The sequence below is a fragment of the Eulemur rufifrons genome, chromosome 15 (genome assembly GCF_041146395.1).
Source record: "Eulemur rufifrons isolate Redbay chromosome 15, OSU_ERuf_1, whole genome shotgun sequence".
In the NCBI taxonomy this organism is placed as follows: domain Eukaryota; kingdom Metazoa; phylum Chordata; class Mammalia; order Primates; family Lemuridae; genus Eulemur; species Eulemur rufifrons.
The window spans coordinates 16,125,614-16,150,940 of record NC_090997.1 but is presented as its reverse complement, the minus strand read 5'-3'; the positions used below and the strand labels follow the sequence as shown (position 1 = coordinate 16,150,940).

The 25,327-nt window shown below is 41.6% G+C and overlaps 1 protein-coding gene across 1 annotated transcript; it reads right to left on the bottom strand.

Annotated features, from left to right (window-relative positions):
* Positions 1-87: 87 nt before the first annotated feature.
* Positions 88-23,903, bottom strand: ADGRF4 (adhesion G protein-coupled receptor F4). Its single transcript, XM_069489056.1, has 10 exons — positions 23,832-23,903; positions 19,143-19,185; positions 18,290-18,441; positions 14,657-14,890; positions 12,341-13,702; positions 7,937-7,978; positions 5,142-5,201; positions 2,771-2,833; positions 972-1,058; positions 88-324 (listed from the first exon to the last, which is right to left on the bottom strand). The coding sequence occupies exons 1-10, from the start codon at positions 23,901-23,903 to the stop codon at positions 88-90; spliced, it is 2,352 nt and encodes a 783-aa protein (XP_069345157.1).
* Between the last annotated feature and the right edge of the window lie 1,424 nt (positions 23,904-25,327).

Below are 25,327 nucleotides of genomic sequence, written 5' to 3'. Positions count from 1 at the left end.
CACCTTTGCCAAGATGAGCCAGAGCTTTCTTCCTAAGGATGAAGGTGACCCGATAGCATGGAGATGGAGGCCCCAACAAAACCACAATCACAGCCCACTTTGTCTTCTTGTTCCCTTGTAAATGCCCAGCATATATATATATAGACGAGAAATGTTTAGTAGCACAGAACAGCTCAGACGGAGAGGCTTTTCATCATTTCTGCTCTCCACGCCCTCCTCCGTCAGCACCGCGATGTATGAGGCTTCCTTCATACTCTCCAGAGGTAAGAAGACAGGAACGAGCACATCTCTCCTTTGGGCTCTGCCGTTCCTGGAATATATGACCTTGTCAAGAACAGAAAATCACAGCTTTAATGTACAAGTAGCAAGACCTATAGGCTTCACAACAAGTGCATTATAAGTTCATTTTCTTGAACAATAAGCCCCTTTGGGTGGAGCCCCCTTGGCAGATGGAGAGCCTCTTCCCTTTAAGCCAGCGGTCCCCAACCTTTCTGGCACCAGGGACTGGCTTCATGGAATACAATTTTTCCACAGACCGGGGTTGGGGGTGGGAGTGGGGAGGTGGTTTCAAGATGATTCAAGTGCATTATATTTATTGTGCACTTTATTTCTATTATTACTACATTGTCACTTGCCACTGACTGATGGGGTTTTGATATGAGTCTGCAAGCCATTGATTTATTATGGTCTCTGTGCAGTCAAACCTCTCTGCTAATGATAATCTGTATTTGCAGCCATTCCCCAGCGCTAGCATCACCACCTCAGCTCCATCTCAGATCATCAGGCATTAGATTCTCATAAGGAGCTGCAACCTAGATCCCTCACATGTGCAGTTTGTAGTAGGGTTTGCACTCCCATGAGAATCTAATGCCGCTGCTGATCTGACAGGAGGCGGAGCTCAGGTAGTGATGCCAGTGAAGGGGAGCGGATGTAAATACAGATGAAGCTTCATTCACTCACCCACTGCTCACCTCCTGCTGTGCGGCCTGGTTCCTAACAGGCCACAGACCAGTACCAGTCTGCAGTCCAGGAGTTGGGGACCACAGCTTTAAGCCAATCTGAAATCCAGGAAGCAGTCTTGTTCTATTGCCTATGAATGCTGAGTTATAAACTTTGTGTTTCTCTAAGCCAGACCACTTCCTTTGAAGTGTAACTGCTCTTAGAAAGGATCCATTCTTTATAAGCAGCCCTGGACTGCTGCAGAAGACCACCAAGGCTGCTGGAGCCTGGATGTGAGGGGGTGAGGATGGGGAGGCTCTCTCTGCATAACTGAGTGCCTCTCTCCGCATGTCTCTCTGTTTCTGTCTGTTACTCCGTATGTGTCTCTGCGTGAGTCACTCTCTGTTTCTTTCTGCATTTCTCGGGTCTCTCCATGCATCTCTCATCTTCTCCCTGCATCTCTCTGGCTCGGTGTGTCTCCCTGTGAATGTAGGTGTCTCAATGTGGGTGCCTGTATCTCCCTCTCTGGTCTCCTCTCTCTAGACTTAGAGGGACACTGAGACACGGGATTGGAAGACATGTCTGCACATGTCCATGTACCTGGGTGGCTCTCTCCCAGCCCCAAGTTACCATGTCTCTCTGTCTATGTGTCTCTGGATTTGTTTCCCCCACCCCCCATGGCTCCCTTCTTAAACTTTGCTTTTCTATATGTCTTTGTGGGTCTCTCAGATACTCTTCAAATGTAAATAAACGTCTACATTATCCCTAAAGCCTCACAAATATTGTTTATCATAATTGCTTCATCTTTTTAGACTAGGGAAAAGAGAGAGGACATAATGGGAAAGTTGGGGATATTACTGATATCATTGGGATGTTCTAGGATAGGGAGCCAGAGAGGAGATGGAGGACAGGGAGTAGCTAAGTAGAGTGGACACCTCCGCCCACTCCTCTCTTAAAGACAAGCTAATGTACAAGCATTCTCAGACATGCCCGATTGCTCTTCAAAGACAAATATGAATTAGAAGTGTGAATCCATTTCTAACCATAGCTAATTAAGAATAGATTATATAGGAGAATCCTTTCCATCAAGAAAAATATCATTTCTAATAATTAATCAAATTGCAATTTTTAAAAGAAATGTCACATATATGACACACATATGGAGGCCCCTTGCTTTACACTCACCTTCCAAGTTAGGGATGTGTCCTGGTTTGTTAGCTTGGCCCTTTGGTGGGGTGACAAGAGTATTCAGAAGAAAGGTTCTGTTGAAGACAAAGTAGAATTGCATTGATCATTATTAGTCTGCCTTCAATTACCACAAGTTTTCAAAGCACATGGGGAATTGTGACCCACGGCAATTAATGTTATGCTTTCACTTTATCCACCTCCTCTCCTTTTTTGTTGGAACTGCTGAAAACATAGGAACAGGCAGGTGTAAGAGATCCCCCTGCTCCCTGGGCTGACCTGGCTCTCTCTCCTGAAGGAGCCACTAGTTTGGGAGGGTGGAAGCAACAGAGGAGGCATTGAGTGTCCTGGAGAGAGAGAGAAACACCGAATGGATCGGAGAGAAGCACCTCAACAGCTCCTTCCCAGCTACTCTGCTGAAACCTTCAATGTTAAAGTCACGCTCTTGATACACACATGCATCCAAAAGACATTCTTGTGTTTTAGGTATATGTTACCTAAGATAGGTGATAGTTAACTCACTGGTAGAATTATGAGAATTATTACCACATAAGCATAGGCTAATTCATCACATCAGATACAAAATGAATACAAACCAGTGCACTTATGATCCCGAGTTTGAGGAGCTGGGACTGACACTATATACCGAAGCAGGTACCTTGAGAGGGGGAGTTAACTCCAGACTATAGAAGAGTGACACCTGGGGACCCTACAAAGCAGAAGAGGAGAGCACAGATGATATGCCTACTTCTGTGCTCTGAGTAGGGTTGGTGAAACTAATGACAAGCAGAGGCCTAAAGCTAGCGCAGAGTGAAGGATTGTAGGAAATTAGGATACATGTACCTAATACATAGACCAGTGGTTCTTAACACTGGCAGCACATTAGAATCACTGGGGAGCATTAAAAAAAAAAAGCTTAAGCCCTACCCCTAAGAGTTTCTGATTTAATTTTTCTTGAGTGAAGCCCAGATGATGATATTTTGTAAAAGCTCCCTAGCTGTTCCTAAGGTGCAGCCACCATTAAAAATCATTGACTCAGACAATTGACAACTGATTAGTGCTTGGTATCATTTTGACTTATCACTCATGTAAAACTACTAAGAGAAGTGGGCGGAATGACTATTTCTTTATAGCACCGAAGAGCAGAATTTCTCTCTGGTGGCCTGAATGGACCCATATGGGACACACATAAGGACAGGAGCAATGCTGACTTGGAAGGGATTGAGAGAGCCAGGCCTCACTCCTGGGAGCGCCCCGGCAGGCTGGAGAGAGGCAGAAGAGGAGCACTCACACGGGGTGGCTGGTTGGAGGCACACATTCACAATGCTAGGAGACTGCAGGAAGGCTTTAAACGAATGGTTCTCAACTTTGACTGTACATAGAATCACCCAGGGAGCTTTTAAAACTCCCCAAACCTGGGCCATACTGAAGACCAGTCCAACCTATAAAATCTCCAGGGTATCACCTAGACAACCCCATTTACTGAAACTTCCCAGGTGATTCTGTTGTGCAGCCACAGTCGAGAACCACTGCATTAGGTAATTATTAACATCTATTCTTAGTAAAATTTGGCTCTTTTTTCTTTTTTTTTTTTTTTTTAAGCTGGAAGGCAGAAAAAGAAGTCTGCAGCCTTCCAGACTTATGGAGACTAAGGACTGCAAACAAAATCAAAGTTTAGGCAAAAGTAAAGCAAAAGGGAGTAGGAAAAGAAAAGGAAGAAAAAGGAAAGAACATAAGACAGCTAAAGAAACCAAAGAAAAAAGAATGAAAAGGCAAGGAATAGGGGGCAAGGGCAATGTTGCCACTCAGGGCCACGGGGTGGCAGCCCCGAGACCCTTGTCCTCACAGACCTCCTGCAACAGCCGTCCGTGAGGGGTGATGATCCTGGGCGATGTGGGCGTGGGAAGCTCTAGGCTGCCTCTGCTTTCACTGCTGGCAGTGTGCCTTGGGCCAACCCTGAACCCCCTTTTGCTACCATGTAAAATTAAAAAAAAAAATGAGTGGCAGTTTTTCCCTCACTCAGAACAGCTGATGGGTCTCATTCTTTGCATAACAATAAATGGTTTCTAAGTTATAGGAATATAGGCTGAATATATGCCTGTAATCCTAGCACTCTGGGAGGCCAAGGCAGGAGGATAGCTCAAGGTCAGGAGTTCGAGATCAGCCTGAGCAAGAGCGAGACCCCATCTCTACTAAAAATAGAAAGAAATTATCTGGACAACTAAAAATATACATAGAAAAAATTAGCCAGTCATGGTGGCACATGCCTGTAGTCCCAGCTACTCAGGAGGCTGAGGCAGGAGGATCGTTTGAGCCTGGGAGTTTGAGGTTGCTGTGAGCTAGGCTGACGCCACAGCACTCTAGCCTGGGCAACAGAGTGAGACTCTGTCTCGGGAAAAAAAAAAAAAAAAAAAAAAACCAGCCTGAGCAACAGCGAGACCCCAGTCTCTAAAACAATAAAAAATACATAAATTATAGGAATATAAGATGAGTTAAAGGGCATGTCATGGTCCAGCCTACTAGCCAATGACTGAATCTTTTCTACAACACCCCTGAACGGGCCCCTGACCTACTAAAACAACCCCAATAACCCTGCCAGCCGGCCCTTCTTGAAAATTAGGCCATTAGGAAGTTCCTTGTGTAGGATAAGATTTGTTTCTCTGGAATTTTCACACTTTGGATGTGGTCCAACTGACTGGATTCGTAAAGAACCAGTGGGCTGCCATGGGAACCTGAGACTTCTCATCTTCTCTCATTTCTCTGATCCATCACCTGCTCTCCTACTACGTGTTTTCAGGTTCACCCTTCAATACCTGCCACCTCGTCACTCTCCTCTTTGGATGTGGTCCCCACACTCCAGAAAGAATCTGAACAGCTCCAGAGGCACTACACACTTCTGAAAAACCCACGCCACAAAGTGTTAAGGTGATAATGTTAGCAACACTCCATATGCCAGAAGCTCCTAAATTGTTATCTTGTCAAACTTTTAAATGCAAAAATGAATATGAAAGCTTTACCTCTGATATTCTGGAGATCCATTTGGCAGAGGTTACTCGCTCCTTTAAGGCTTCTCTTATCTGAATATTTAACAAAAGGAGTTCAGAATTAAAAGGTTATAAGGAGTTAACACATATGCTTGGGCCTGGCACATATTGTGGCAAGGAAGTGTGTTACGGGCCTGGTCCTGTTGGTGGGATATGGAGGGATCGGTAACCTAGCGGAGCGGTCTGGGGAAAGGTGGGGAGACAGTGGGGGGGGGGGGGAGGGAAGAGAGAGGTGGAGCTGGCATAGGAGACTCATTTTCAGGACCTTAAACATGGACCCAATGGCTGAGAAGAACAGTTGCCATAAGTTTGAGGATTTTTTGACATAGCTTTGACATTATTTTCTTGGAGCATCTAAATAGTTAATCACTTCCCATAGTTTTTCAATCATTCAAGCCTCCTTTTCTAGAGGAAAAAAAAAAATACTACACAATATATTAACAGTCCATGGAACCAAAGAAATAATAACTAACAATGATATTTTGTTTTACAACCTTGTAGTTACGTATCATACCTGTCATCTCATTTTACCCAGAAAACAACCCTGTAAAACAGATATTATTATCCCCATTTTACAACTGAGGAAATTAAGGCTCTGAGACTGCGACATCCAAAATTTTTCAGCTACTAAGAGAAAGAACAAGGACTCGAATTCTTGTCCCCTGACTCCAGATCATCCTGTCCTTTCCCTATGTCTCTCCTGCTGAATGTAGGCACTCTTGTTATTTCCTCCATTTTCCCTTCTGTTAAACAAAAAAAAAACCCTGCTTTTCACCTTCTCATGCCCTGTAAAAGTTCTGTCTTCACAATCAATGGATGTTCAGGGTGGCCTCATCCTTCCCTGAAAATGCAGTGTTCTTTGTCACAGGCAGACTCCAAAGAGGGAAGAGCACTCCTCAGTGTTGGGGGCTGCACTCAAGGGTCAACTGCACAAATCGGGATTTGTGAAGATGTATTGTAGCTTCTACTTACATTTCTTTGTTCTCATCTTTTTTACTCCTGTGTTTCATAATGTACCTCATACACACTTTCTAAATTAATAATGAACACATCTAAGGATATATGCTCACTGTTACTGATCTTAAAATTTGAAGACTACTAGTATATACAACTTTTTGTCAATTGACAAAAAAATCACAAATGGTCCTGTGACACTTTTGAGCATTCACTTTTACCTTATAATTTTAAATGTAAGAGGTTTCCGTCTTGATAGAAGGTTCCCTGGCTTAGAGTTCTTTCCCCATCTCACAGCACCTAACTGGTATACTAAGTACTAATGCTGCTGCGGCCACTTTGGCTGCGAATACTAGTTGTAGCATTATGAATAATAAAAGGACATAATCCTACAGTATTTAACTGTGCAATAGCTTAAATGCTTTTCATGTGTTTTCACTTACAAATTGCGTTTGTTCTTTACATATTCTAGTGGAGAAGGCAGAGGAAGCAGCATGACCTGTGCATTCCATCTGCGGAATCTGGGATTCCTAAGCGTCAAGGAACTCCCAGTGGCACACAGTTGTGCACAGAAATATCAACACTAATACTCTTTCATCTCTGAATAAGTTTTCCTAGGTTGCTATGGTATCCTCATCAGATAATGAAAGAACTATTGTGAAATTCCTCTTTTATAAACCTTTGATGGTAACTTAGTAAAATAGCATAGTTTAAAAACAAAAGAAACTACAATCAGGGTGCTTTTTTCGTGTGTGTGTGTGTGTGTGTGTGTGTCTGTGTGTGTATATCCAACATGGTGTTGTCCGCTTTCACTTTTTAAAATTTATTCACTTATTTATTTATTTATTTATTTCAATTGACAGAAGATGCCAGCGTCTACACCTGAAAGGACTGTTTGCCCTACTAGTTCCAGGAGGCCATGTGGTACAATGACAAAAGGGTGATCTTAGAAGCCTGAGTAAACATTTGTTGTTTTGCTCATTTGTTTGGTTTTTATCTGTTTTCACCATCCACCACCTATCAATACTCAACTGTATTCGGAGAATTTCCTTCCCTGAGTCTACTGCTCCCTAAGGTAGAAGTCAGGAACTCACTCTTCCAGCCAACCCTGCAGGTAAAGGCAGCCATGTGACCTGAGCCCAGCCAGTCAGACATGACAATGCAAAAAAATAGGTGCCAGTGGGCGGGACAGGCGAGGTGGAGGTGATCCCCAGACAGCAGTGGCAGCACCTCTAGCTTAAGTGTTCGCGGCCTGACATTGGCCTGGTGAGCTGTGCTACTTGTGCCTCGCAGAGATGGGAGGGGCAATGGTATCGCCTATGGAACAGTTCTGTGCTGTGCATTGGAAACTGTTCCTGGAGTGAAGACTGCAGTGACTGTGAAGACAGAACTTCTACCAGGCCTCGAGCGAAGACCCCAAGCCAAAGAGAGCCTCTCCCAAAGACAATATCGTGAGATTTAATAAATTCCTTTTCTGCTTCAACTAATCAGAGTGGGTTTCTCTAGAGATCTTGAGCAAGCTACTTATTCACTCTGAGTCTCAATTTCCTCATCTGTAAAACTGAAAATAGTTACACGCAAGATTGTCTTAAGGATTAGAGCTAATGTACATAAAATTCTTAGCTCCACAGAAGCTTAAAAGGTGGTAGATGTCATTTGCATTGTGAAGAGCAGTTACGATGCCCTATTCACGTGTCTGCACAAACGACTGAGTTGAAAGATTCTCAGTAAGTAGTCTTCACAAGTTAGCATTTCAGGGCCAAGTACTGATAATGCAGGAAAAAAAAAACAAAACAAGAATTTACATGTAGTACCTTTGGATCCAGGATTGTTCCAAACACCAAGATGAAGAAGCCCTGTGAAAAAATGGAAGAAGGAGGAAGAACCACTTACAAAATAATTATGGTAATAAATAGCAGCATTTATATCAGTTCCTAGTTTGGTAAAAATAAAATAATTTTATTAAATACTTTAATTTCCCATTTTTAGGGAAAAATACCTATGCTCATTCATTCAACAAATATCAATTGTCTTCCATGTACCAGCCACTGTTCCAGACATTTGGGATTACCTCAGCAAAGCAAATAGACCGAAGTCCCTGCTTCATACAGGAATATTTTAGAAATTTCTTTTAAAGTTGGGCAAAAGAAAAGTGTTTTGCATTTAGCAGGAACTGTACCTTTCATCAGAATATAATAATCCAAAAGTCAGAGATGTTAGGCAATAGACAACAGCCTTGCCGTCCCAGAAAGATACGTAAGGAAAGAAACGTCACAGAAAAGAGCAGAAATAGCTATGCCGAGCTTCCCATAACACCTTCAGCCTCCTTCTCCCATCCACAAAAAAAGAACATAATAAAATTTGCAAAGAAAAATCAAATATACATATTCTCAGAAAAATCAGTAGAACATCAAATACATTGAGTTTCCAAACACATACTAGGCACTCCCAATATGATGATATAGAGCGAATTAATTAGCTTTTATATCTTTTATTATCCATACAAAGAAAGATCCCATAAACTCAAAGGCAAACTGTTCCTCTATAGTTTTAGTCCATTTGGTTTTTTACTATTTTTTCTCCACATAGATTGGCACAAAACCACCCTGAAGGAAGGAAAGGCAGGTGTCCCATCTTTCAGATTAAAAAAAAAAAAAAGGGAAGCTCAGAGATTCAACTTTCAAAAAGTGATAGCCAGCAACATTCATCAGACAAAATGTCTCTTGAATGTGCAATAACTTGGGTCAGGGCTCACCTGAAAAGGGAAGTGAGATAATGACGTTTAACCTAGGCATTCCCCTTGTTAAGCTGCTGTGATTTTATAAGTGAATATGAACTCTCACCCAGCTGGAAGCCTGGTAAGACACATGGGTTTAATACAACTGGCAGCATGAAGATGTTACCACCTGGTGTTCATCAGCAAGAACAATACTAAACCTACTGCTACTGCTATTTGCTAAAAGCTCAGATGACAGGTAGAGGACTTTACAGGCACCAGCGTACAGCAAATAATCCTGTCCCCCAAACACACTAAAATATACCTTTCAATTTAGCTAGTCCAACAAACACTCAAAATCTTGGTCCCTGTGTAGTTTTTATCAGATTGTTCTTCTGTGTGACACTCAGCCTGCAAGATAATCATTGGATTCTGTCAACGTGTCTGCTAAGAAAATGTCATTATTGGCATTGTCCAATAGGTTACAAAATGTCATTGTTATAAAGACGCTTGGGTCAAATACATCCCAACCTGGTTTTAGTCCTAGGAATACATTTTAAATCAGAATCTCCATGAACTTGGGTCAAGAGTTAAATTTTCAAGAGATCTGAGAACCACAATTTTAGCATGTTTCCTCCACAAATATGCTAATGGCTAATATTCTTTGGCTAAAGTACTAAGAGAAATTTCTCCCCTCGTAAGGTGTTAAATGCCTTAGGGTTGGACTATCTATATTTGTAACTGCAACATTTAGCATAACGCGTGGCACAAAATAAACAATAAATGTGGTGTCTGTATTTGAGTATATGTGTATGTGTTTAATTTCTTTATTATGCAATGTGCACCTGTATAGCCAGGGAAACACTCTCCTAGAATCACTTTTTATTGGTCCATGCTACCTTGGGGAAAGTTATGCAAAATATCATTTAGAAGATTTGTATAAAAGATGAGTCATAAAGCTTAGTACCTAAATATACCTAAAAAGAATTCACCAGTAGCAGCTTCTTTGCATTTCTTTTAGGAGGTACAGCATAATTTGAGCAGGTAAATCTCAACATATTCTCTCAGGTTTTAATATATGTGTTTTATTTTTCTCCCACTAAAATGGCTATAAGGGGTTCTCAAAGCCTCACCCAGCCCACAATTACTCTTAGTAAATAAAAGAGAGGATACCAACCAGAAGTTAGGCATTGACAAGGTGGGCAGGCAAACCGGCAACTGACTACATAATAAAACTTCCCTATGATAAAGGGGATGGTTGAGTTTTAAAACCAGTGGAGACACTGCCACAAGGATAAGACCAGGAGCTCTTTAAAGGAGTCTTCATCCTACATCCTTGGCACATCCCGTTATGTCTCAGAATTGCTCTTCTCCATCTGCTACATCAGCCTCAGATGCCCCTGATCTCTTCTCACCCTGAGACCCCGCTCCTCCAGCTTCTTCCTGCCCCACCGCTGGGTCTCCCACCTCAGCAGGCCCACGGCTCCTCCTCCTCTCCCCAGGATGCCCCGATCCAGCCATATGCTAATAAATGGCAATAACTGACTCTCTGAATTTGTAGCATTTGCCAGTCCCTATCATTAAACTCTCCCGCTGTGGCTTATTTAAATCTAGCAACAGGACATCACTGACCATGGAGTTAAGAAAAGATGGGCAGGCGCACATCACCGTACAGAATTTCTACCACACGGATAGCAGAGATGCAAATAACCTCAAGAGCACAGGAAAAGGTAGACAAATAATCAGGAAGTAATGAGTTTTGAGGATTGTCTCACCTTTGTTTTTAATCTAATTTATTTAATTGCAAGTCTATATATTAGTAATTTAATTTTTATTAATGACTGTGTTTATAACCAGCTCACAAAATGCCTAAAAATACAACAGTCAGCTCCCATGAGCCAGCACAAGCCCGGTACCACACAGCACTGCCTACCGCCCACCCCCTACCCCTAGTGTGTGGCCTTCCCCAACTCCCTGCTCTCAGTTCCTGGTGCCCCATAGGTACCGGCACTTAGAGGGGCCCCACCAGCTCCTTGCAGGCATGAAGGCAGAAACTGAATTGAAATTACAAATTGGTCCTAGATGACAGGTCAAGGTGCTCATGATATGAAAATATGAGTGCTCCTAGCCTGGTCCAAAACAAAAATCACAGGTAAAAGGGCCTCAAGGGGGATGAGAGAAGGAAAATGGTATGGAGCAAGTCACAGACTCACTAAGGGACGGTGAATAACAGGCATGGGATACGCTGAACTGAAATTTAGGAAAGCTGGGGTTTTCTCCCAGTCCTGTCAATGACTAGCTTTGTAAACATGCATAAGGCAATTGATAGTTACTAAGAGCTATACAAATGTAGGGTACAATTAACATTTCTGTAAAAATGCAAAAAAAGAAAAAGAGATTCAAAATGTGAAATACCCCTATTATTAATAAGGTTGTTCTCCAGGACATCAAAGTATTTATTAGAAAATGAAATCATTTATACATAAATTTTGAAAAAGAAAAATGAGAAGATACTTGACTTAAAATCTCTATTATCATTTATGTAAAACATTTATTTGAAAATAGTCTTACTGACTACTGCATACATTCAGAAAAAGTAATATTTTTCGAGGTCTTCAGAAAAAAATAAAAGCTTTCTTTTCAATTAGTTTCTACCTACCTATTTAATATTCAATATAATAAACTTTGGCTCATTGGTACACTGTAACCAATGAAAAAAAATTTCAACCAAGAAGAAAATGATTGAATATGGAATACTATGCAGCCATTAGAGATATATTTATACATAGTAACCTGGTAAAATAATTCTAGTGTATACTGTTAAGTGTAAAAGCAATTTTCATAATAATATGTGTTTTTTAACCTCCATGTTATATAACAATATAGGAAATTTGGCAAGGGTACACATGAACCTATGAACGTGGCTTAATTCACAGAAATGAGATGAAGAGAGGAGAAACTATTTACCTTTACGACCACTCTTTTTAGCTTGCCTTGTTAAAATAAGATGGTTTCAAATGGTAACTAAAAATTCTAAGTGGAAGAAAATATAATAAATGTGCAAATTTTAATACCTCCAGTTACATACCTAAATTTCTGGGATGATGGTATTGCTTAATTTCTAAACCATATCACCTCAGCCTATTATTAGGCTGTTTATGATCTTTAGACCATTTTGGTACTTGACACTTTCCTATTCACCATTTTATTTCATTTTCCAAATACCTCTATGTAAAGTAAGCAGTTCATACCATTTTGTATATGAGGAAAATATGGCTTGAAAAAGTTAAGTAAATATCCCAAGATCATGTTACACATTCAGCAAATGAGAGAGTCAGGATTCAAATCCAGATCTTCCTGGAACAGAAGCTTATTTCCTTACACAATATGCAATTCCAAATCTATTGTCTTTTATATAGAAATCTAATGCCACAAGTTCCTGATCTTAAAACCTGTCCATAGATTCTCTCACTCTGGAGAAGTGAGAAGCATCTGGACTTACCTGAAATGCATTGAGCAGGGAGAAGGTAATGTGGAAGGCCAGGGAGCTATCATCGATGACCGTGGCAATCCCAAATCCCCAGGTCAGTCCCAGCAGCGGTGTGAGGATGGCGATGTTCTTACTGATTCTCATAATGGCTCTCACTTCCTGGAACATGGAACTGCCGATGGCAGCTCGCTGGGTCTTGACGATCACCAGTGTGACCGTGATCAGGTTTACTACCACAATGGCCAGAGCTGGGACCACAAAGGCCAGGAGGGCCTTGGTCATATCCCAGTTGAGCCAGCAGGCGTCGGGCTGTAGGTAGCCCTTGCCAGGCTCAGTGGCAGCAACTGTAACAACAGCAATGACCAAAGGACATCCGTAGCCCACTGAAAAGAGAGATGCCACCAGGACTGACTTAGGCAAGGTATGGAAAACAACCAGGATTCCGTAGAGGATAAGGAGTGCCTTGGCAAGCATCCAGAAAAACACGGCAAGGTAAAAGTAATGAATAAAAAATGTCGCTGCCACACATCCTTTGTGGTGTGTCACTGGACCACTAAGAAACGACGCCACGATGAACCACACGTCAGCCATCAGCAAGGTGGCCGCAACGTTTGCAATGCACACGTGGCGTAAATATGAGATCTCTGTCTTTGTCACTTGGCCCCAAACTAAGGCCTCAATGGACAAGCAAAGAATCAAGCTGCAAATAGAAATGCCCAGGCCCACGTATGTGATGTAGGTCAGGATTGGACTCTCCAAGATGTGGGGTGACATAAGAATGGAGAAAGACGTGAAAAACTTGCTTGGCCTGCATTTGCAAACAGCTTGCTGGGGGTTTTCTTGAATCATTTCACAGGCCTGCTGGTCCCATCTGCTCTCCATGGAATGCCAGCCAACACACTGCGTCCTTCTCTCCTCTGACTTGCTGATCTTTTCAAAAATCAATGAGATTCTTTTAAGTTCCTTGGGCAAAATGACAGACAGAACAAGCCCATTCACAGTAACATTTTCCACAAGACTGGCTTCCAAAATGGCTCCAAGGGTTGGAAATGCAATACTGATGACCTGAGAAGGGGAAGGCACCTTCTGAAGTTCATCTCTACCGATCAGCACCCTCCCCGTGACTTCATTGCCGGTATCATTAACTCTCATTGAAAAAGTGAAATTTTTTCCAGTGTTCTCTCCAGATACGGTGGTGCCCATGGTGTGAATGAAGACATCTGATATATCAATGGGATGTTTACTTATGAATAGCTTTCTTGCAAAGGAATTGACTGAGTGTAGCAGAACACAGCTGCTGTTTCTGTCAGGAATGAAGGTCCAGTTTGAGATGCTTTTGCTGTTAAGAATGTGGTTGGCCATGATGCTGTAACTCTGCCAATGAAGAACCAGCATTAATACTGAAGCCACTCTCTGAAACTGCCAGTACTGTCAAAACTCACTTTTGGCAAGTGTGGTCCTACAACCAGCAGCCTAGGCATCCCCTGGGAACTTCTCAGGCCCCCACCCCAGACTAGATGAACCAGAATCAGCATCCTGATAAGATCCCTAGTGACCTGCATGCACACTGACGTTTGAGTTAGAGGACAGAGCTACAAGTGAATGCCTTGCCCCGTCTCCTCCCATTCATGGCAATGCCTTCCTGGGAGACACGAAAGTGGGCAGCCTTCCACGTGCTCATGTCCATCAGCCATTCCACCTCACACCTGAGCCAAACTAGCAATTTGCTTGCCCTGGTCAGAGTACCCATCATGAAATTAACATCTATTAATATCAAATCCCAACTGTGTTGCAGGACCTCGTACAGGAACATGCTAACTTCGAAACTCACCCCAGGGGTTGAATCTGCTTTTTATTATCCTTTGCTTTTAAGATCAAAAACAAAAGAAATGGATTCAGTTCCATTTCCTATTTCTGCAACAGAGATGCGTGGCCATTTTCTTTGCATCCATTTATTTTTCCATTAGTAAACTGTTGCAACTCACAAATAAAAGTAAGAAAAGACTTTCTCTCTGCAGAACCTAAAATGTTTCTTACATGTTTTTAGTAGCCAAAATAGATATTGGAAAACCATACTCCAACGTTCACCACAGTACCAAGTAAGTACTCTCTATAAATGTTTGCTGATTAAACATGTTTACTTTCTCCATTCATTCATTCATTCTTTCTTCAATGAAGATGTATTGAACACTTGTTTTGCTTAGACATTGGAAATACTGAGGTGAAAGAGGTGGTCCCCAGCCCCCAAGAAGCTCACAGAATACTCCGGCTAGCCTGCATTCCTTTCCCACCAGTATAACACGCCACCAAATATTCAAGGCCATTCACCTGCATCTTTGCCTCATCAACATCTGTCAATAGTGCCATTGATATGTTGTGTAGGAGCTGCACGATGACAGCGATGTTTCCTGGTATCCGGGGAGACTGCTGAATGTTTCTAATCACACAAGACAAATCTCTTGGACACTTTTCCAACAACATATCTGTTATAGTCTCAGGCTTTCCAGTATCTTCATGTATTCTTATACTTCCTCCGAATGATTCAGCTGTATATAAATTCTCCTAAGATGTGGCAAAAAAAAAAAAAAAGAAAGAAATTTTTATTATTTTATTTTTGTGTTAAATGTAAAAGTACTTTTACTAAAATTTAGGACAGCCTTATTACACAATTGTATATTGCATAGTATTTTTCTATTTTACACTTTCAAAGTCACATTTGCTGTGAAATAACTTGACCAATACCAAAGGATATGAGCATGACCCACAAAATAAAATTCCCAATTTCCCAACTGCCTACTCCTTAAGCCACTCCCCCAAAACAGCAGCTACTCTCTTTAGCATACAACTTCAGACACATTTTGTCTGTATGTACTGCAGGTATATCCTGTATATATGTAAATTCCTAGTGCCATTTAAGCTTATTTTTACTATTCCTGATGGGCAAAGCATGAGACACGAGCCTATCTTAAAAATAGAAATTCTCAAATAGATTTGGATGAATTAACTGGAACGCCAAGATAGAAGAATGACTGGACAGGACGATAGACAGTATCTCCCACAGATTCGGGCTCCAGTTCCCACACTTTAGGCCGGAGTGGCAGACTATGGCCCCAGGCTGGCTGCCTGCTTTTGTTGTTGTCGTTGTTGTTTGTTTGTTGCTTCTTTTTTTTTTTTTCCTGAGAGACCCTTCTTTCACTAGCCTGTTGCCTGTCTTCCACACCTGACAGCCCCAACCCCTAGACCATACGGGGCCACAGCCTGTTAGAGACCAGGCCACAGAGCTCTGCTGCCCGCCCCCAACCCTATCCATGGAAAAATTGTCTTCTATGAAACTTAAGAAACTGGGAAGGGGGAGCGCACAGCAGAAGGTGAGCAGTGGGCAAACTATGGAAGCTTCATCTGTATTTGCATTTACAGCTGCTCCCCATCGCTTGCATCAACACCGGAATTCGCCCTCCCTCCCCCCTGCCCCCCCAGGAAAAATTGTCTTCCATGAAACCATTGCCAGAAAGGTTGGGGACCTCTGTTCTACACCTTTTTTTGCCACCTCTGCTTTATCCTTTACTTCCTTCTTTTTCACTCTTTTCAGCTGGTTATTTAGAAAAGGTTTCTAAATTTTCTCTAGGCTCATCTGTATATTTCTTTGTAAAATCTTGTGATAAATTTCTATGATTTTGTGTCACCTTGATGTCCATTTTCAATCTTCCTCTAACGCACCAAAACTCCTTCTTGAAAAAGCTTAAATTCTCTCTGCTTGATATGTAAATCTGCTACCCTGTTTTTTTTCTAAAATTTGGGAAGGGCTTTAGCCATTGGGACAGATAAATTTTAGCCTGTTCCATTTACAGAGACACAGTTTGAATCTAATTGCCCTTTCATTGTATTTTTACCTGACTCGTGGCTAAAGTTTTAAAATTAAAGCTATAGGATTTTTATTTGTGTCTCTTTGTGTTTTTATGTATATATATGCCTATACTTGTCTGTCTGTACATTGTCTTCATGGTAAAAAATTGGCTTATAAATAAATAAATGAGTACTCACACATAAGCCCAAATGCTTTTCAAGTTCACATGACTTAAAAATCTTTTGGTGGATGGGATAAATCTAATATTGTTGGTTTGATGGGAATGACTGTGTTTTCTGAGTTATCAGCAAAATATACATATATTTAACTTTAGAGTTCTTGCTTTTATGATATTTGCCTGGCATTCAGTAATGGAAAACTGGTTGATTGAAAGTTTAGCTTGGCATGTAGCTAGATTTGTCTAGTGTCTCATAAAGTTTTCCAAATATAATTCTTAAGAGTGAATGGATATGAATGGGGTAAAAGTTTGTAAATGAATCTTCAATAATGATTATGTTTTATGAGATATTTACTTGAGGGGGTTTACTCAAATCTTTTTGGTAACTATACCCTTTGAGTTTTGCAAAGATAGATTAAGTGATGGACGTTCATTGAATGTCCAGACTATTTCCAGATAGGATATAACTGGCAGCCTGGTTTTTTGGGGGTTTTTTTTCACTTTTTTTTTTATTCTTATTTCAGCATATTATGGGAGTTGCCTGTTTTTTATAAATAAAATTCTACTGGAACTCAGCCAGCTCATTCATTTAAGTCTTGTCTATGGCTGCTTTCATGCTACAACAGCAGAGTTGAATAGTCAAAGCAGAGACCATGTGACCACAAAGTTGAAAATATTTACTATCTGGCCCTTTGTAGAAAAAGTTTGTGGACCCTTGCTTTAGAGGACTCCTTTCTGGGCCTCATCCAGCTTTCCCTTCTGAAAAGCAAGGAGTCCATGGGCCTAGAGGATATGCCTCCTTTGGGCCTATGTCCTTGCTTCTGAACACCTGAATTCCCTGCTTAGCACTTCCAAGTCCACCTGCAGGGCCAGCATGGGCTTCTTCCCTAAGTCTGTCCAGCCAAGGAGGGACCGTACCACCAGTGTGTTCACCCCTAGACCTGAGAGGTGGCCAAGGGGCACCTGTGCTCAAGGTTATAGATGTATGAACTTGGCTGTCCATTGCCCTTGAGGTACAGAATGGAATCTGAGATAAGAAGCAGACAGAATATATTTTTACTTAGCAGTTTATAAGCTTGATTTAAAGCATTTAAATCTTAAAGCGTATGGTGTGTGGGTCTCCATGTGTATCTTTGCTCAGGCCTCCCAAATGTTAGGGGTAGACATCCTGTCTCATCAGGGACTTCTGGTATACCACCCACTGGCACTCCCCACAGAGACTGGGCATGTTTCTAAGACAAAAGAAATGCCAAAGCACAGACTCCTCTGAAGCAATTTGGAAATGAATTTCAGAAAGGTAAAGCCCCTACTAGAAAAGGAGAAAAAGTAACAAAAAGAAAAGAAATAGCATTTGAGCTGATTTTATTTATTAGAATTTGATTTTTAAAATGTAAAATTACTGAAGTATATGTGTGTGAAAATATGTTAGTTTGATGAAAAAGTCCTTCCCTTTAGGTCACCTTGCTTTTCATGCTTTAAAGAGGACAGAAATCACCTGGGGATTTGATAAAATAGAGATTATGATGCGGCAGGTCTGGGTGGGTCCAAATCCCACGTGTCTGTCAAGTTTTCGGGAATGCCACTGGTCAGTGAAGGACACTTGAGTGTCGAGGCTTTGAAGTATTAAAGACAGAGAAGTTGACCATGACAATTCTAGGCACCTCTTCTAGCTCAAACCTAAATGATCAGGTGCCTTCAAGCTGTGGCAGCGTGTGGACAACTAAGCACAAAGTTTTACACGCCCAAAAGTCAGAATGCCATTTATGCATAGAGAGGGGACCGGGTAGGTGCTTACATATTCACATACAAACGCACCTACATGCCAGCCTGCCTCGCGCTCTTCCTCTCTTACTGAGAGCAATACGCACTGCTAACTGGAGGCTCCACTTAGCTCACAGAGCCCACATTAGAATCCATGTAACCAGAGCAAGGATATTACCTCAAAGATGTTGAAGGCATTAAGAGTCTGGCAGGTATCCGTGATCTTGTACCATTTCTTTTTCCTGCATGAAAACCCCATAGTTCCCTGAGTGTCTGGAGGGCAAGGTTGAGTACAGTAGGAATTGTCCAGACAGACACCATCACATACACCTGGGAAAATAAAAGACGTCTGTAACAGATAGGAAGGTCTGAGCTCAGGGCTGCACTGGGCCAACCGCCAAGGTGTCACTGCAGTGAAGGCACATAAATCCTGAAGACATCAGATGTCTTTTCTTTGTAAGGTGGAGGCAAACTGAAATGGATCAGTGGTCATCATATATTTCAGCAACAAAATCCTATTGTTTCCAACAAACTCTTATCCTGAACTCCAATGTATAAAATAGATAAAAGTGGAGCTGCCCCAGTGGAAGTAAGAAGGAAGAGGGTCCCTCTAACACCCCCACAGGGACCCCTGAGTACTTCCTCAGACCCCTGGAGTGCCCCAGATTAGCCCTAGTTTGGAATCCACTGCCCTAAGAGCCTCCCAACCCCAGAACTCTTTAAGGAGTTACATCATTAACGAGTTCTCCAGACTCATGCTAGCTACTGCCCCAGTTTGAGTCGGCTCAATCCAAAGGATCTATGGCAAAGAACTCTCAGACCAGGATGGAGCAGAGGGGGCTGGGAAGAGAGAGGAACAGGGCTTGGGTCAAAGGTACAATTTAGTATAAGGGGAAAAAAATCAGTGTCTAAATGCAAGCCATTAAGGAGTTCCATCTGCCACACCATGAGGCACAGGGCTGAGAGTGGACCTCTATTACAACAGATAAACAGCAAAACTCCCACGTGATTAGTAACTGCTGCCAACATACCGTGTGGCCTGGCAGACACCTTCTCCTTGCTTTTGTTGGCAGCCTAGAAAGGGAAAACCAAAATTCATGTCAAAATCATTTGTCAATATGCCAGCCAAGAGCTCACTTTAGTCAGAGACGAACAACCACATCTGAAGCTGTGATCCCAGCAGGGCCACCAAATGCTGAGTCCATGAAGTAGGGCCCATGGCCCCATTTTTCCATCAGCCTGGACAGCTTTCTCTCCACTGCTGTTCAGTAGGAATCCCCTTCTCTCTCCAGCAAGGATGACCTACATTCTGTCCAGGAAACATGTTATGAGCAGAGGTGGACTTAGCAGGAAGTTAATGAAGGTTAAGCTTCAGAGTCCCTTGCTTGTATGGGCCCCTTCAAAGCCCTGGGAGAGGGTCTAGCAGTGTGTTCACATGATCATATGTTTTATTAAATTTCCAAAAGTGCAATCTTTTAACTGTCCGCCACCTGGTAAGACCACCAATTTTTGCCATTCTAATTCTGCCTCCTTCATACTCTCCTTCATTTGGGGTATCACTAGAGAGGCTGTACCTATTTATGGAATCTGGACAAGGTTGACTTGGGGATGCATTTAGTCTGGATTCAATAGGATATATTTATATAGTTTCCAGTCATTTCTGCATTACAATGAGGATATCAACAGATAGGTGGCATTAATTCTAAAAGTATTTATATTTATAATTAGTCACACAAGAAAATTCTAAGTGCCCTGATACCTTGCAGCTCACACATGAAAGAAACCTGATAGAAGTTTTCCCAAATTTGACAGCAGTCCTACATATTTACATGGCATTACTAATAAGGAATTGGAAAACTGAAAGATAATTTTCTAAACTAGCCATAGTAAGAAACAAAGTTGATCAGCAGAGCTAAAGGGAAGCCTGAATAATCTTTCTATTCTATGAAAAAAATGACAAAATCATTGGCATACAAGTGTGCAGTCAAAAATGTAGGAAAAATTAATAAAAATATTATTTTATTGAACTTATTACTGAATAATGTTAACTAATTACTAAAAGTAATACTCATCATTATTTCTAAGTTTGAAACTTGTTGTGATTTCTTTTCTCATTCTAAGAAAATGTTCACTTTCCCCTTAAGTTTGTATTTTTTTTCTTTAACAGTGCTTCCCTATCATGAGCATTCCCACCTCTCCCAGTTAGAACCCCCTCTCTTTCCCACCCATCCAGACCATACCTGACCCTTCCCTGAGAAGGTGTCACATTGTGGACAAGGGACATACTCTGGGATCAGACTACCTGGGTTCAAATCTTGGCCGAGGCAGGAGGATCGCTTGAGGTCAGGAGTTCGAGCCCAGCCTGAGCAAGAGCGAGACCCCATTTCTACTATAAATAGAGAGAAATTATCCAAACAACTAAAAATAGAAAAAATTAGCCGGGCATGGTGGCGCATGCCTGTAGTCCCAGCTTCCAGGAGGCTGAGGCAGAAGAATCGTTTGAGCCCAGGGGTTTGAGGTTGCTGTGAGCTAGGCTGACACCACGGCACTCTAGCCCGGGCAACAAAATGAGACTCTGTCTCAAAAAAAAAGAAAAAAAACATCTCAATACCATCACTTGAGACCTTGGGAAAGTTCGTCTCTCTCAACCTCTCTTTCCTCATCCATAAAATAGGGTAGGCACTATAGCACTATAATTGTGTGGTACTTATCCTAGAGCACTTTCATAGGGACTAAATGAGCTTATCTATGAAAAACACTTACAAGGGTCCTGGAATAGTGTAAGTGCTATTTAAGATTTAGCTACTGTTATTATTATGAACATGAACTTACTGAGCGTTGATTACGTACAAAGTTCAAAGTTTCCTCTTCCAAGAAGTCTTTCCTGATCCAGTTCTATAAATCATACATATTTTCCTCTGGCTCCTGTTGCACTTATTATCCATACAACCACACTGCACATTCAATGCTTGGCATGTACTCAACTGATCTGCTGACTTGCTATCTAATATGCTTTTTTATATAAGCATATTATCTTCTCACTTAAATCATAAGTTCCTTAGGAACATGGATTATGTATTGTGGTTTTTTTATATCTCTGTAAGCTATTTCAGGGTCTTATACGTATATGTGTATGTGTATATATACATATTAGTATGTGTGTATGTGTATATATACATAGGAGGATGTATGTCTATGCTGACATATATGTGCTTGTGTATATGTATGTATGTGGAGAAGCAGACTCAATTTTCCTGGTTCTGCCCCAGAAGAGTGTCTTGTAGTGGATGGGAAGAGCCTTGGTCCAATTATTCCACCTTGGGTTCCAAGATCTAAGCCACTGGGGAAGAAACCGAAAATTCAGTGACCCGACTGTGTGACTAACTCTTGGGGTTTATGTCAACTCACAGGGTTCTTCTCTACATTGTTTCTCTCTATGCTATCAAGAAACAAGACTGAATAGTACCTCTTTTCTCTACCAAATAGCAACTTAGGAGAATCTGAATTGAGAAGTTTGGGGTCTCTCCAAGGTCAAGAAGGTATCCCTGAGGATTCATGGAACACAACATCCTTGAAATCACTGACGTAAGATGACTTCTCATCTTATAGTCAAGAGAATGAAGCTTTTTATTATTTAAGTGGAAGAATTAAAGTTATTCCACTAAACAAGAATGCTAAAATAATATTGTTAGAGTTTTAGAAGACTAGTGGGTCGTCCAATCCAACCCCCTTATTTTATAGATAAGGAAACTAATGCTTTGGTAGTGGAATGACTTGCACAAGGCCATGCAGAGAATTACTCTTACAGATGGGGCTAGAACTTAGCTCTCTAACTCCTACACTACTGCTCTTTCTGAAAAGCCCGCCTATGTCCAAGTGCAACAAGCAGAAGGAATGTGTGGAAGGGCATACAGGCATCTTAAGACACTCAAACCCATCTTGTCAGGACCTTGGTCTTCATACACTATGATAAATATGGTTAGAAGTCAACAACTCCGGATGACACTCAACTCCTTAAACAAACTCCAGTGAAGTCACATTTTATTAATCAGGTACATGGGCAGAAAGGCATGGTATGCTGTTTACAAGGAGTTCTGGAAACTCTGCCTTCTTAAGTGAAGGATCTTATTCATTTCTGCCCAGCTAATTTGCCAAATCACATCATATGCAACTTTTCTGCTCATTTAATTTCTAGGGTGACATCTGGTATGGACCACTTTGGCTTCAGATACCAACAATTTCCAACCTAATACTGTTAAGAAAAAAAAAAAAAAAAGATACTTGCCAGCTGGCCACCTGCTCAAACCTGCTGAGCTGCCTGGGTGCGTAGGCAGATCGGGGGTGGGGTACTCCCCAGGGGCCGAGCATCCAGCAGCTCGTATAATGAGAAGAAAAGTACAGAATGTTCCTGCTAAGGTGAATCCCAATAATCAATTAAAACAAAGCCAACCTCACATGCTCTCCCTGCTTTCCACAGTCTCTTGTAGAAAATTCGGGATGAGGGAATGGAAGGGAGGGAGGAAATAGCACCAAGCTGTGGGGCTGGAATCCCTCCAGAAAAGGTCTTTGCAAAGGAGTCTCTGACTTCTCCCAGAAACCAGGTAGCAGTTTAGTGTTGGCGGGTAACGGATGGAAAAGATTCCCATCCAAGGGCAAACTAGAAAGTAAAGTAAATAAAAACTCCTGGAAAGAACTTCCCAAGTCATTTTTTCCCCAAGGAGGATCTTGTTAAGAAGCCACACATTAAAATGGAAAGAGCAAGAAGCTGAGAATCGGAAAACAGGGGTTCTGGCCTTGGCCCTGTAGCTAAGCAGGTATGGTAGGTGTGTCCTTCATGTGAGTCACATTCCAGATCATGAAACTCAGTTTCCTCATCTATAAAAGAAGGGAGTGGAGCTTCACCACTTGGTCTCAAAGCTCCCTTCCAGACCTTGTGGTCAAATAATAATACTCTCTTTCAAAGATGTTTGAAACATTTTTTACGTACTCTCTTTCTCAAAGCTTCTCCACACCTTATTTTAAATAAGTGACTAATAGGGAAATTAAAATGACTTATAGTATGAGGAAAAATATTCCAGAAAGAGCCATAGGGCTCACTGTCCCACAAAATTTAAAGCAGTACATTGCTACAAGCTCCACCCCAGTTAGATCTTGCTTAACCATTGACTACCTGAATCGCTCATTGCTCCTCCAGCCTGTCCGTGGTGTCCACTATCAGGTTTCTCAAAGGAGATGTTATTGTCACTTCAGGTGGAACAATGCTTCATTGTGCCAGACCATTCCTAGGTCTTGCCTCTAAATGCCATTAATACCTCCTGGTCATTGTGTCAACCCTCACCACCCCCACGTTTTCAAGTGCCCCTCGGGAGATGGTAGCACCCTGGTTATGAGCAACTGAAAGCTTCACCGTCAGAGGATATGGAAAGAAGAGTGGATTACCCTTAAATCATTTGAGCATCATTGCATCTCAGGAACTTATGGAAAAAAGTTGACAGAAACAATACAATAACTAACAAAACAATAACTAATTTGTTAGCTATTGGCTAAAATGGTATTTGGTTAGCCGTGGCTGCGATTTCTCCTGGCTGGCCCAGTCACTCTCTCACCATCTCCTCCCTTTACTTCAGTTCTCAGGCAACTGAGAGCTGGTTAACTGATGGGTTTTCTTGCCCATTTGCTCTCCCCACCAGTTTTTCCTCCACGCTTTCTCCTTTTCTTACCTGGCATAATGTCCTACAGGACTCTATAGGCAAAAGAAATACCAAGCAGCACAGCAAAATGGTATGAGTCATTGTCTTCCACACGGCTGACTTTCTTCCTTCTATAAAAATAAATAAAAAAGCAGGATGTCTCCATTCTGAAGCTTTCATAGTTCCATGCCACTGCAGACACGGTCAGCCTGCAAGACTGGGCTCTGTCTCAGGGCTGTCTGTTCAGACCTCTGCTCCAAAGGTGGTGTCCTGTCCCTGTGGTCTCCCGTGGACTTCATTCACCAGGAGCTTGCCTGCAGGTGTGAGTGCCAGCACCCACTGGGAGGCAGGGAGGACTGCAGAGATATCCCCCAGCCTCTGCTGTCAGCTTGCACGTCACACCTAACATGGGAATCCCTCCCAGGGAAGGTGCTACTTGCTAGATTTCACCTTGCCTGCCAGGATATAATAAATAGCAGCCTGTGTTCAGGGAGTTGGAATGATACTTCAGTCTTTGGGTTAGGCAAGGCTGAGAAATGTGTGGGTTGGCTACAGTAGAAGATGAGCTGGGGTTCCTATGGGCAAATTTAGCCTAGAAATATCTTTTGAAGGGGAGTAAGCCCCAGGCTTGGCCTATTCTCTGTCACTTCCACCTAACTCTAGAGCTGTATTTATATAGGTAGGTAGAAATTTCTTCAAAACCAATCTTAGGCATGTCTGTTATTGCTGTTTCTACCAGAACTGAAATCAAAACTAAACTGATTCCTTGACACCTAGAAAAGTGTTCAACACATGGTGGACATATTACATATTCAATACAGGAAGAGAAAGGAGGGAGGGGAAAAGGGAGGAAGGAAGGGAGGGAGTGAAAGAAGGAAGGAAGATGGATGGGAAGAGCTGACAATTGACATCAGAATCTACGCTTTATAGAGGACTTACCTCAGTCAAGAATTTTAATATTAAACTTTAATAATTTTAATATTTTTCATCCTAAGGAGATAGAGTGTCTCTGAAATGTATTTGATTTTTTTACCTTTAGGTGAAAGGATTCAGAAGACTTGCATGTCATCAACAAAGGCCAGGAGCTATCACAATGGTTGATATTTGCTATTTAACCATTTTCACCCAAGGAAAAATCTTTGTCCCAAGTATGCATAATTCTATAGCAATGTCATTATTTTAAGGACGAGGCAAAATTGATTTTTCAATCAAGTTTCCTGACACTGAAATATTTACCTAGCTGAAATTCCACTGAAATCCAATGATTACCTAAAATATTTTGTATTGCCTATTTCAGCCTGTTGTTAATAGTTTTCTGAACCTCTGTGGTTCTTAACCAAAGGAATTACTTTATTCCTCATCACTTTTAAACGTCTTTAGTAGCAACACAGATGGACACAAAAGCAATTTCAAGTAAAATTGCCAGCCATATTTGTATCCTTTAATCTAACCTAAGTCATTCAAATAGATGAAAATCCCAGTATGAAATCAACACTAATGTGCACATGTGGGAAGTAACATTCACA

Bases quoted from the DNA above. Each gene is read 5' to 3' on its own strand.
- ADGRF4 (XM_069489056.1), bottom strand. From the start codon at position 23,903: ATGACTCATACCATTTTGCTGTGCTGCTTGGTATTTCTTTTGCCTATA. The intron at 18,442-19,142 runs GTATGTTGGCAG...TTATTTTCCCAG, and splicing joins GGTGTCTGCCAGGCCACACG to GTGTATGTGATGGTGTCTGT. The intron at 5,202-7,936 runs GTACTACATGTA...TTAAATATTCAG, and splicing joins GAACAATCCTGGATCCAAAG to ATAAGAGAAGCCTTAAAGGA.